General features: G+C 36.6%; 1 protein-coding gene across 4 annotated transcripts in view; it reads right to left on the bottom strand.

The window, feature by feature from the left end:
* The window catches only part of SMC4 (structural maintenance of chromosomes 4), a 36,370-nt gene that overhangs the window by 11,615 nt on the left and 10,632 nt on the right, over positions 1-14,123 (bottom strand). For all 4 annotated transcript variants that reach the window (XM_079766450.1, XM_079766451.1, XM_079766453.1 and 1 more), the window contains 8 exons: positions 13,202-13,366; positions 12,825-12,952; positions 12,221-12,361; positions 11,002-11,152; positions 9,166-9,330; positions 6,312-6,545; positions 4,436-4,621; positions 2,737-2,898 (listed from right to left, as the gene is read on the bottom strand). In XM_079766450.1, the coding sequence (XP_079622576.1) occupies positions 2,737-2,898; positions 4,436-4,621; positions 6,312-6,545; positions 9,166-9,330; positions 11,002-11,152; positions 12,221-12,361; positions 12,825-12,952; positions 13,202-13,366 (1,332 nt within the window). The remainder of the gene's footprint in view (positions 1-2,736; positions 2,899-4,435; positions 4,622-6,311; positions 6,546-9,165; positions 9,331-11,001; positions 11,153-12,220; positions 12,362-12,824; positions 12,953-13,201; positions 13,367-14,123) is intronic.

Below are 14,123 nucleotides of genomic sequence, written 5' to 3'. Positions count from 1 at the left end.
GACTACTATATTCATTGTTATTTTAAAAAAAGGGGTAATTATAAAACTCTATTCAAAGTGACATGATCTTACATACATAAAATCCTAAAGAATCCTGCCACAAAACTATTAAAACTGATGATGAATCCAGCAAAATTGTAGGATACAAGATCAACATACAAAAATTAATTGTACTTCTATATACTAGGATTGAAAATGAAATATTAAGCCCTAGCTGGTTCATTTCCGGTCAAGGTCACATGCCCAGGTTGTGGTCTCGATCCCACAACCTGGTGTGCAGGAGGCAGCCAATCAATGATTCTCTCTCATCATTGATGTTTCTCTCTCTCCCTGCCTCTCTGAAATCAATTAAAGAAATATAAAACATGAAATTAAGAAAACTCAATTTATATAAAAAGAAAAATCCCCAAAATTTGTAAGTTTAACAAAAGAAACACAAGACCTGTTTACTGAAGGCTATGAAAGATTATGGTATGAAATTAGACCTACATAAATGGAAGATATTCCAGGTTCATGGACCGTAAGATTTAATATTATTAAGATGGGAATACTATCCAAATTGATCTATAGACTCAATGCAATCGATATCAAAATTCCAGTTGCTTATCAAGGTCTGTAAGTTATATAAATCACTCTGTAAGTTATATGTTTAATCATTATGTTGTACACCCGGAACTAATGATATAGTATGTCAAATGTAATCCTATGTAATAATAGACAAATATGCAAATTGACCATACCTCCGACACACCCACAAGCCACGCCCACCACCCAATCAGAGCGAGTATGCAAATTAACCCAAGCCAAGATGGCTACAGCCACAGAGAGCAAGGTTTCCTAGGTAACAGAGGAAGCCAAGCTTTCCACCTGCCCTTGCCAGGCCTAAGCCTCCACTCAAGCTACAAAGTTTCAATTATAGAAGGTAAACAAATTCAAACCAATGGCAGCAGAATGGAGCTTGAGAGATCAGGCCAGGGTTGCCGCTGGCAACGGGGGAAGCAAAGCTTTCCGCACACCCTGGCCGGGCCCACCTGCTTAAGGCAACAAAGTTTCAATTATAACCCCAACACAAATGGCTGCCGGCCGCTCAGAGGGAGCCCCAGGCTTGGCTCCACTCCAGGCTACAAAGTTTCAATTGTAGAAGGAAAATAAATTCCAGATACCAGGGCCTCCACTTGGGTTGCCAGGGGGTGTGGCCGGCCTGCAAACCACCACAGGCCCCTCGCTCAGGCCGCCTCACACCCCAAGGGAACCCCCACCTGATCCGGGACGCTCTTCAGGGCAAACCAGCTGGCCCTCACCCCTGTACCAGGCCTCTATCCTATCTAATAAAGGAGTAATATGCAGATTGATCATCACTGCAACACACAATATAGCTACCCCCATGTGGTCAAAGATCCTGCCCCCATGTGGACACAAGATGGCCACCACAAGATGGCCAGCAGGAGAGGGCAGTTGGGAGGCACTCTGCCTGCAAGGGAGGGCAGTTGAGAGGGACCAAGCCTGCAAGGGAGGGCAGTTGGAGGTGATCAACCCTGCAGGAGAGGGCAGTTAGGGGTGACCAGGCCGGCAGAGGAGGCAAGTTGGGGGCAAACAGGCTGGCAGCAGAGTGGTTAGGGGGTGATCAGGCTGGCAGGCAAAAGCGGTTAGGGGCAATCAGGAAGGCAGGCAGGCAAGCAGTTGGGAGCCAGCAGTCCTGGATTGTGAGAGGGATGTCCGACTGCCCGTTTAGGCTCGATCCCACTGGATCGGGCCTAAACGGGCAGTCGGACATCCCTCAAGGGGTCCCATATTGGAGAGGGTACAGGCTGGGCTGAGGGACAACCCTCCTCCATGCACGAATTTCGTGCACCGGGCCTCTAGTTAAAAAATAAAATAAAATTCCAATTGCTTGTATACTTTTGGGTGCAGAAAAGTGACCAGCTAATCTTAATACTGATATGAAAATTACAGGGATTCAGAATAGACAAAACAATCTTGATATCAAAGAACCAAATTAGAGCCCTGGCCAGGTAGCTCAGTTGGTTAGACCATTCTCCCGATATGCCAAAGTTGTGGGTCTGATCCCCAGTCAGGGCACATATAGAAAGCAACTAACTGGTGGGTGCATGGATGGGTAGAACAACAAATCAATGTTTCTTTCTCTCTCTCAAATCAATTAAAAGTAAAAATTAGAGGATTCCTGATTTCAAAACTTATTACAAAGCTAGAGTAATCAAGACAGTATGGTACCAGTACAAAGATAGATAAATGTAGAGTCCAGAGATAAACCTTTATGGTCAGCTGATTTTCAACAAAGGTACCAAGAAAATTCAATGGGAAAATAAGTCTTTCCTAGAAATCGTGCTTATTTCCCCAATGGATACCCACATGCAAAGGAAGAGAGTTGGACCCCTTCTTTACATTATACTGTAACATTAACTCCACAGAACCCCCCCCCCCCCCCCCAGTATTTCAATAAAGGTTTTATTTTTTAAAGTAATTATTGATGATGGAAGTTAGAAATGTAAACTACCGGTCACTCTAACAATGAAATGTATAATCCTTTGGTGGGGTGGGGTGGGGGGGGGCATTGCAATATTTTTTTTCCCCACAACCATGTAACCACAGAGCCTATAATCCTCAACACCTATCAGGTGTTCACCGAATAACCATGAAGAAAAAGCTAGAATTCAAAAATTTAAAAACAACAATACTTGGCACTTAAATTATATGTAGCTTTTTATGAGCACCTACCTTATCCAGACCTATAAAGGTCGCAACTCCAATATTTTGTCTTTTAAGGAAGTTGACACATTCTTGGGCTGTATCAATAGAGTCAACAACAATATAGTCTAATGCTCGACAACAGGATGAAATAGCAACATCGTATTTTTCATCAATTGCTCCTAAGTCCCCCTAATATAACGGGGGGGGGGGGGGGGGGGGGAGAAAAATCAATGTATAATCAGCAAGGAATTAGGCACAGGATCATATCATAACTATTCATAAAGATTTTGCAAACTACTCTTAATTGAAAAACTATACTTACACATGAATTTAAAAAGTACAAGGGCACACAATGAAAAATATGTGTTCCTGTCATTCAACTAGTTTTTAATCTGCCATTTAAAAGGTTATGAATATGCAGATTTTAAACTTTTAATGAAAGCATAAAATGAAAGAATTGCTTTCACTGCATAAAAATTAAAATCTAAGAATTTGAAACCTAAGAGTACTATGAGCAAAATAACTTAAAACTCTTATTCAAAGCCATCTAAGATGATGAATGACCTAATGAAACACATTTGCTTACTTATCTATAATAAATTAGCTACCAAGCAACATTCACTGACTAGCTTTATTTTTCCCTGACGCAAATGAATAGGATCAAATTGTGTATCTTTGAGAAAATAAGGTGGAAATCACTTAACATTTAGATAGGAAGCTACTATACTGGGTAATTTTCATTTGTGCTTGTGAATCACTCTCTTCCGCTTCCTTCTCTGGAATGCTGACTCAGGGATTGCACCAACTGGCTCCTTTGGCTCTCTAGCTTTAACTAATGCGAGGCACCAGCTAGAGAAACGGGCAGGGTAGGAGATGAATCAGGAAGAAATATATATTTTCTCCTGGCCACCCTCCAGTCATGGCCACGGCTTCCCTCTTCAGTCTCAGGAGCGGGAATGGTCCCCACTATTGCTAGCCTTGGGTTTCTAAATATCCCTTGCTGATGTTCCTAGACTCTAGCCACATCCTTTGGTAAATGGTGTAAAACCCAGAATACAATTATCAAATTCTTTTATTTTAAAAAAAGTATAGAGTAGTTTTGTTAAAGTTTACCATTACTAAAGGTTTTTTTTCCCCTTGGAATTAAAACAATTATAATTATCCAAACCAAAAAAAACCCCAAACCCCTATTTTTAATATGTGAGAATCCTTACCACAAAGAATTTTACCATGCCTGAGTATAAGTACAAAATGTTTAAAATTGAACATCTTTTAAAATAAAATGTGCCCTAGCCCGTTTGGCTCAGCAAATAGAGTGTTGGCCTGTGGACTGAAGGGTCCCGGGTTCGATTCTGATCAAGGCCATGTACCTCGGTTGTGGGCTCAATTCCCAGTAGGGGGTGTACAGGGGCAGTCGATCAATGATGTTCCTCTCATCCATGTTTCTATCTCTCTCTCTATCTCTCCCTTTCTTCCTCCCTCCCTCCCCCTTCCTCTTAAAATCAATAAAGCAGTTGCATTTAAATTAGTGTGACTTCATATGGCAGCTGGCTGCCACTGTGACACTTGTTCATCATTTTATAAAATAAATAAATAAACAAATAAAAATGTTATTTTAATACAGTGACACTCAATATACACTTCTTTAAGTCAAGGCAAGAAAATTATTTACAATGTTTTTCTTGAGAGAAAAATGTATAGTTATTTCCAAATAAATCTACTTTACCAATCTTCCATATATTCCTGGAATCCTGCCAGATTTTTTTTCTTTAATTATTGCATCAAGGACTTTCCCTCTACTTTGATTCATTGCTAAGCAACTCTTTGCCTCTTCAACTTTTTGGAAAAGATCACGAACCAAACTTTTGCATTTTATTTCTTCTTGTGTAAGATTTTGAAGTTCTTTTTCTTTCTAAAAGTGAAAAGTAAAATAAAAATAAAAATTAAAAAAAAGAATCCCATAATTCTATGCCTAATCACAGCATAGAATTAACTGTAATGCCTCAAAAAAAGAAAGAGAAGACCAACAATAAACACTTAAATCAAAACTAAGAGACCATACTGCAACTGCTGGTTTGGTTTTGAAAAAATGTGGATGGATTTTCTATTTTAAAAAGGGCATAAATTATTTGGATGAATAATAAAGAACACACATGCAGTATGGTTCTAGGAGCAATATACTGATTGATAGAGCAAATAGCGCTGGGGCTGTGGAAATCCCAGTTTGAAACCACACAGTTAGGCATAATGTGTCCTAACTCGTGACCCTGGCAGGACTATGGTTACATGTGCTATGCTTTCTAAATAATAATGAAAATTTATTAAATAAATAAAGAAAACATCAAAAAAAGCAGAGCTCTAAAATGAAGGGGCACATGATGAGTGAATTATATTGCTATACAAAAATGTCAGGCTGCCAAAAGAAGAGGAACCACCCACATGCACACAAAAATTCAAATTCCCAGTTGCTAAATCTCCAATTTAGAGCAGCCATTTTTTCTAACTAACATTCTCCCTCATTTCCTGGCTTTAAATTATCACCTCTATTACCAGTCACACTAGTATAAAGTAAAAGCTCAAGTTATAGTTACAACTTATCCAAAAGTAAACTGAATTACTAGTGGTCACTGGATATAACTTTTTACATTTAAATTCTACATGGTCAAGAAATTCCCAGATGACCAAATAGTGTACATTTACTAAAATGGGGGGAAAAATAAAAACAAATTATTTCCAAAATTATAGTTTCTCTTCAGAAAGCATTTCCTATTGCCATCTTGCCTAATGAGGCTTTTGGGAAGATTCAAGTTACGAAGTTCCTTAGATAGATAATTCACTCAAGAATAATAGGAGCACCACCAATGGGCTCAACTAGGTATCTTGATTGCTTTAAAACAGTTTCTAGTCCCAACAAAGAAACTACATCCATAAATTTAAAAACATTACATTAGTATTGTTGATTTGCATATTCATCCACAAAGATATTTACGGTTTTCCATTTATTCTTGCATAAATTGTCTAGACATAGATTTAGGGAAACACAAACTTCCTTTTGTTTAAATTCCATGGGAAATAATGGTGGTGGTAGCAGTGTTATTTGCTGTTCGATGTTCCTGGGTAGAATACAGCAAGTGTCTTGATAGTCTCAGTTCTTATCAATTGGAATACTACACTACTAACCCCGTTCTTTTGGGGAAGATTAACACTAAATGGAAAAAAAAATCTATACAAGTGCTTCTTGACTTAGGATGGGGTTACATACCAATAACCCGACTGGGAGTTGAAAATACCATTAACTAAAAAAATGCATTTAATACACCTAACCTACTGAGCATCATAGCCTACACTTACTCAGAACATTTATATTAGCCTACAGTTTGGCAAAATCATCTAACACTAAGTCTACTTTATTATCAAGTGTTAAATATCTTATGTAACTTATGTTTATCACTTTCACACCATCATAAAATTAAAAAATCCTAAGTTGGAGACCATCTGTAACCAGTCACCTCAAATGTTGAAATTAGCAAAAAATAAGAAAAACATATATAAAACTTGGATTGATAAACGATGTTCAGATGAAATAAGAAGCCAAGATTTACCTCCTTTAATTCGCGTTCAGTTTGAGGGAGTTTTCCTTCTATATCTCTGATTGCAGCTTTCCTTTCTTTTAGAGTCTCAGAAGCTGCAATTAGAGCTTCCTTGGCTTTACTTAATTGAGACACTGCAGTGTTATGCCGACTGAGATAGATATCAAGCTCTGATTGGGCTACATCCATCTTTGAACGGGCTTCGTTTACCAGTTTGCTGAAACCCATAAGTTCTTTCTCTTGACTCTGTTAAAATATGATAGACACCATTAAATCTGTAATGTTTTCAAACATAAACTGAAATAGAAACTATGTATTTTGAATTCAACTTAAGAGATTCTACAAGCATAATATATACAATTAAATAATTTTTACAAGAGGAATGGACTGTTTTGCTATATAGTCTTTCCCAACTGATTTCATAAGAGCTTAATGAGGTATGTATTTAGTATGCTCATTTTAGAAGTCCTATATATATACTAATAAAAGGGTAATATGCAAATTGGTCAGGATGCCCTCATAGTAATGCCTGAACAGCAGGCTGCGTGGGGCAACCAGGCTGGCGGGGGGGGCAGTGAGGGGAGACCAGGCCAGCGGGGGGTGCAATGTATTGTGAGAGGGATGTCCGACTGCCGGTTTAGGTCTGATCCGGACTGGAGAGGGTGCAGGCTGGGCTGAGGGGACCCGCCCCCCCCCCCGCACGAATTTTGTGCACTGGGCCTCTAGTCCTATATAATAAAAGGCTAATATGCAGAGATGGAACAATGGGTTGCTATGATGCCAAATGACCACCAGGGGGCAGACACTCAATGCAGGAGCTGCCCCCTGGTGGTCAGTGCGCTCCCACAGTGGAAGTGCCGCTCAGCCAGAAGCCAAACTCACAGCTGGCGAGAGCCTCTCCTGCCTCTGCAGCAGCGATAAGGGACCCCTCGGGGGATGTCCACCTGCTGGCTTAGGGGAGCGAGGGAACAGGGGCCTGGCTGAGGGGACCCCCCCTCCCCCCCCCCCGCCGGCAGTACATGAATGTTGTGCACCGGGCCTCTAGTTAAAACATAAAAGTAGTGGTTAAGAGAACCAAAATTTGGGTCAAAACTCTGGATCCCATGGTCTTTATATTTCACTTTACCTGAAATGGTAAGGTCTAAGGTCTATTCAGCAGAAAGTTCCCTCAAGTATATTTGTGTTAAACATCTTTAAAAGTTTTAGAGGTAAAGCCAGGGTAATCCTCAACACCAGTCATTATTTATGTGTAGAAATTTTGGGCTACTATATTGGGCTGTGTAGAATCTATTTATTAGAATAATGGTTTAAGAAAGGCCCTTACAAAAGGCCCCTTCATTTCATACAAAAAGGAATAGGCCCAGAAACATGAGGTTACATCCAACGTCATCAGATAGTTTAAATGTTTGATGGTGAAAATCATGAACACTAACACACCCCTCTCGCTATATTCTAGACACCATTATGAATGCCTTTGGTATTTGTTAATTCCATGACATAATAATTCTATGAGGTAAATACCATCATTATGTCCATTTTGAGGAAACTGAGATCAGAGTTTTGTTCAAAAGCACTCACCCATAAGTGGCAGAGCCTCTGTTTTTAGCTAATACTTTATGCTGAGGAATGAAGACACCTGAATATGAATCCTGGCTTTTTCACTAACAAAGGGTACAAAGGCACATAGGGATACTCAGTATACATTAGATCAGGCGTCCTCAAACTACGGCCCACGGGCCACATGCGGGTGTTTTTGCCGTTTTTTTTTGTTTTGTTTTTTTGTTTTTTACTTCAAAATAAGATATGTGCAGTGTGCATAGGAATTTGTTCATAGTTTTTTTTAAACTATAGTCCGGCCCTCCAACGGTCTGAGGGACAGTGAACTGGCCCCCTGTTTAAAAAGTTTGAGGACCCCTGCATTAGATGAACAAATGTGAAAACTATATTCATAATGTATTCCATTATGAAAGCCACTGTACTATCCACTGCCACTTTACTATATGGGCACCCTACTTATAAAGTTTTGTTGTGTAACATTAGAATATGTCCATATTCCAAAACAGAATCTATTATGTCTGTAATGAAAAAAATAGAAACAAAAAACTAACACTTTATTGAGGAATAATTAAAATGCAAAGGTTGTACATAAATCTGTAATTTATGTACATAAGTCAATTTAATTCAATTACCATTATCTATTAAAACATGGTGAAATACAAACACAGCTATATTTTGTGCTTATAATACTCGTTACACTAATCAAATGCTAAAATAATGTAATAGCTATCTAATATTTCCTAATTTCTTAATTTCAAGGCACTTATGAGTATACATATATTTTATTTTTACAAAGATTCATAAGATAGGTATTATTTTTTGCTACTTTGAGGAATATGACTTGGAGACAACCTATACAAGATCAGAGATGACTTGAACCAAGAACTAATACAAGGGGGGTAGTTTTAAACTATTACCTAAGAGCTATAGAAGCAAAGAAAGGGGATGTCAACCTGTGTGCTTAGTGTGTCCCGTGTTTCTATAGGTGGTTACCAATTAAGTTACCAAGAAAATAATTTAAGATGAAAAAGAAAATTTGATGATGAAATCAAAAGGGTCAACAAAGAATGGCATATATAACAAAGTATTGGATGTGTTACATTTTCTGTGAAACTATAAATTCTGATTCAGAAAATAAAAAAAACAGCAGAAAGGAAAGACAAATAGTATAGGCTATTTTTAGGAATGTTAGGTTAGATATTAAAGGTCCAAACTTTTTCTTCTAACAGGTCAGTTTTCACTACTACAACAAAAACAATTGAGTTAAAAAAAGCCACTAAAATAAACACCAAGTGATGATGAATCTTACTTCTTTTTCTTTCTGAAGCCCTTGTGTTTCCTGTTTAAGGCTATCCATCACTTCCTTTAATTTTTCTTCTTCTTTCTCTTTTTCCTTCTCAAGGGTATTCTTTCTAGTTGTTGTCTCAGTTATGATATTCTCACTCTTGGCAGGTACACTTTCAAATTCTTCTACCTAAGATTATAAAACAAATTAAAGGTATAGGAGCATGTGTCTAAGGCTGTCTAATACTATCAACATTTGACTTATTAATAAGTATTTCTCAGGGTCTTCCAGGTCTTTGTGGTTTTCTTTGTATTTAGATTTGAATTAGTTTCAACAAGTACTTCTTTTTCTCTGTAATAGAAAAGGGTATCTGCAAAGGATATCTGAAAGTATTTTCTTAACCATTTACTGAAATTTCTGTATTCTCAGTCTAATGGTAAAGCTAATATTATGAATTTCTTTCTCTCTGTAATAGAAAAGGGTATCTGCAAAGGATATCTGAAAGTATTTTCTTAACCATTTACTGAAATTTCTGTATTCTCAGTCTAATGGTAAAGCTAATATTATGAATTCCTGGTTCCTTATGAATAAAATTCTCCCTGCCTGGGTCAACTTCAGGCGATAATTATCCTTTCACCTATTAAAACGCTCAGACTACATGAGACCTCTTAAAACTATCCATCATGGTATATAAAAACTTACCACAAATTACCTTTATACTCCATAGCTTCCCTCAAATCCTAAGATCTTTCACAACTTGACCCTTCCAGAGTTACCATGTAGGACTACTATTTTATTCCATTACTACCAATAACCATTTACCCACATTTGATGCCTAAAGGCCAATTCCTCTGTAACAGTTACATTTGGCTATCTGTCCAATTTAGGGGTTACTCCCAAATCCATATGGTATTTTGTTTATTCTGATGATCTAGTAATAGCGAAGTTTAACATTTCCTTAAATGGCATTCCTCAAACATTGATTCATGTAAGATTTGTTATTATACCAAGGAGAAAGTATTTTGTGAAAAAGTACATTTAGAAAATGCTTATAAGGTAAAACAAAGCCAACATTATAATTACTATGTAATTACATGGGAGCTTAGGTGTCATATCTATTAGTATCTGATAGAGCAGTGGTCGGCAAACTGCGGCTTCCGAGCCACATGCGGCTCTTTGGCCCCTTGAGTGTGGCTCTTCCACAAAATACCACGTACTCTAATTAAGTTAATAACAATGTACCTACCTATATAGTTTGTTTAAAAAATTTGGCTCTCAAAAGAAATTTCAATCGTTGTACTGTTGATATTTGGCTCTGTTGACTAATGAGTTTGCCAACCACTGTGATAGAGAAATGAGCATAGTTTGAAAAGGTCCCAAATTAATTATTAGAGTGTGGCCCCTAGCAAGGTAGGCATTCTGGTCCAAAGTTCTTTTTATTTTTAAAAACACCTTGTTGTAATTACCAGCTTTCCCTTCCCTCCTTTATAAGGAGGAACTCAATTTAATTTTTCTAAGAGGTAGGTAATATTTTTAAGCCTATAATACATAACCAAAAAAATCTTTTTAAACCACTATCCTAGTAAAAAAAAATTATTTTATTTATCACCAAAATAGAATTGCTGATTTGGTAAATGTTTCTCCAACGATATACTATATCATAGAAACATATGCTCTAAAACTCAAAATCAATGAATAAGTTTTGGGGAAAACATCAGGTTCAGAGATCAATCTTAAACACATATACAGAATCCCCACGCATTCTTAGATAATAAGGGGCAAGCACATCCATGAAAAATCATAAAATCTAGATCTGATATGCAGACATTAAATTTTAAGAATTTTTTTCCTAAAACCCACCTTTTCTTTATCTTTTTGAAGTTGTTTCTCCAGTTTTTTGGCCTTACTCGAAGCATGTTTTAATTTTTCTCTAACTTGAACATCTTCCAAATCTAGCTGTGTAAATTTTTCTTTGTTCTCCTCAATATATTTTGTAATTTTATTCAGTTTCCTAGCAAAGCAAAATTATCAATCATTATTTTTGGATATTCAGATATTTAAAGGCATATTATACCCTGCCTGGGACATTTCCTCTATAAACGTATCCAAGCTTTTTTTTTTTTTTTTTTTTTTTTAAAGGATAGGTGGGGAACGTGAGGAAATCTGAAGTTCAGAGGAAGGGATTCTTTTCTTTCTTTTTTTTTTTTAAATATATTTTATTGATTTTTTACAGAGAGGAAGGGAGAGGGATAGAAAGCTAGAAACATCGGTGAGAGAGAAACATCGACCAGCTGCCTCCTGCACACCCCCTACCGGGGATGTGCCCGCAACCAAGGTACATGCCCTTGACCGGAATCGAACCTGGGACCTTTCAGTCCGCAGGCCAACGCTCTATCCACTGAGCCAAACCGGTTTTGGCCGTATCCAAGCTTTTAAAAGGTAGGGTCCTAAAATGACCTATTTTCAAGTTGGTCCTACCCAACCCCTCCCTATTTGAGGAAACCATCAAGTGATTATGAGAGTTATTTTGCCCTTCTACGCTGGATGGGAAATACTATATTCCCCATGGACTATGATATTTAGGCATAACATTTTCTTATCATAAAAGTAAAACTTATTTTAAAGAATAAAAAAGAAAAGTCACATAGGTAAGATATTGATTTCATTAAATATTGGCACAGAAAAAAGTCATGAACAAAACATTAAAAAAAAAATCCTATCTAAAATAACCCCAATTCTACTTCAATTACATCTGTGAACTCTTTATTCTTAAAACAATCGGTCAGATTAAATACTTATTTTCGCTGTGAGGTTTTGTTTATGGAATTCTGCCACAAGGGGGTAGCATCCTCCATTATTTTAAGACTTTAGCATCGAGCACTCAAATCTGTAATGATGACTGTACTGGATGCAGGGAAATTAAATGTTTCGTTTTGTCTGCAAAAGGAGACCATTTCATATGCTGGCAAATGTATTATGCTCATGTGCTGCCAGCAAGTTTATATATAGATACATATACATACAGGTAATAAAAGTAACTGAATTTAAATATTTATAGTACTTTCCAAAAAATTATTACTTCTCTACATCTTTTACAGCTTTATTCTTAGCTTTCATTTCATTTGACAGCATACTGCTCTTCTCATTAATTTCTTTGGTATCTTCATTAATTTTTTCCTTTTGAGTTTCCATTTCAGCAACTCGTTTCTGCAGATCATGACTAGAGGGAGAAAAAGAAATTGGAGATCCCAAAATTCCATTTTTAAAATTATGTAACAATTTTAGTAAAACCAGCCATTTCTAAAATATTCTTAACTACAGCCAATTTACAAATACCTGGGGCTACTGGGGGAACGTGTGTATGGAGAAAGGGGGTGGGGGAGATAGCAACCCAGGTGACTAGAATTAGGAACAAAATAGGATCCATTTATAAACAAAATTATGTCTGTCACAGGAATTAAAAAGTATATATAAAGCTATTAAGTATAGTAATAAATACTTGTGAGCCCACTTCCCAACTTAAAGCAGTATACTTTAAAAGTCAACTTCAATACTATGGTAAACAACCCCAATTTAATGAATTATTACATAAAATAATTTTTATAATTTTTTTACTTCACATCGCTCTAATACAGGAAAGGAAACAGGATTTGACTTACTGTCAGATACATTAAGGTACTTACATGTAATATTGACAAACATGATTCTTTTTTCTAAATATTTCATTTTCCAAGGTAAGAAATTCAATTGCTATGTTTTTTTCTCCTTCTAAGGCATCTTTTTCCTTTTCCACCATCTTAACTCTGTTTAACTACAAAAATCAATAGTGTATAGATTGTTAAACAACCCACTTCAAATGTACAATCTGAATTTAAAGTATGCCAAAAAGAGATAAAACATATAAACTGCATTAAAATGTCAATAAAAAATATAAAATTCAATCTAAAATAGCAAACATTTTTCAATAATTATAATCTACAGTAACTTAAATATTTGATTCCTAAAATTTGTTAATAAATGAAACCTTCTGATATACAACAAAAATCTACAAAAGATTCACCTTCTCTCCTCTGTGTTCATTCAATATTTCAACTCTTCGACACAAGACTTTAATAGGTTCATTTAGCCGTCCACAACCAATTATATCTTCTAAATATTCAAGCATACCCTCATCATGTTCAGTCTGGCCTTTCGGTTTCATCATAGCAATTTGTTCAACTTCACCCTTTAAAACAAGTCATTATTTCACACTCATTGTGAATGTTTAGCTACATCAACTTTAAATTAGGAATAATTAACAAATCCATTAGTAACCAACAATTAAATGTTGTAAGTCAGTAGTTTGGAGATTTAATAAGATACAAATAAAAAATGTCCCCTTGTCAGGCCAGTGTGGCTCAATGGTTGAGTGTCAACCTATGAACCAGGAGGCCATGGTTTGATTCCCAGGTCAGGGCACATGCCTGCGTTGTGGGCTAGATCCCCAGTGGGGGGGCATGTAGGAGGCAGCCAATCAATGATTCTCCCTCATCATTGATGTTTCTATCTCTCTCTCCCATCCTCTTTGAAAAAAAAAAAGAAAAAAAAAAGTCCTCTCCACTGATATTCTTAATAGTTAAAATTTCATATAAGGGGCTAAGAAATATATATTTACACTCCCTTGCACACAGAACCAAAGGAAGATCCCATTTATAATGTTCATTCAATATAAATAAAACTATTAACTTTTCTACTAAGCAAGATTATCCATATAATCTACAATTGTTATTGTGGAAACATTATCAACTACTAATAACATAATTAGAGCTCCTGTTTTAAAACCAAGAATTTTTAAAAAGACCCTTCATTGCTCATCCTGCCTCAAGGTGGCTAGTATTATTAAACTTTCTATATAAATCTGGTGTTATGAGTTGCTCAAGTGCTGGGCTTCATAAGGATGTCTTAAAGTTCTAACTTTCTAAAAGCAACACCATTAACTGGAA

The sequence above is a fragment of the Cnephaeus nilssonii genome, assembly GCF_951640355.1.
Source record: "Cnephaeus nilssonii genome assembly, chromosome: 3".
In the NCBI taxonomy this organism is placed as follows: Eukaryota; Metazoa; Chordata; class Mammalia; order Chiroptera; family Vespertilionidae; genus Cnephaeus; species Cnephaeus nilssonii.
The sequence above is the reverse complement of the archived record's forward strand: the minus strand, read 5'-3'. Positions and strand labels throughout refer to the sequence as shown.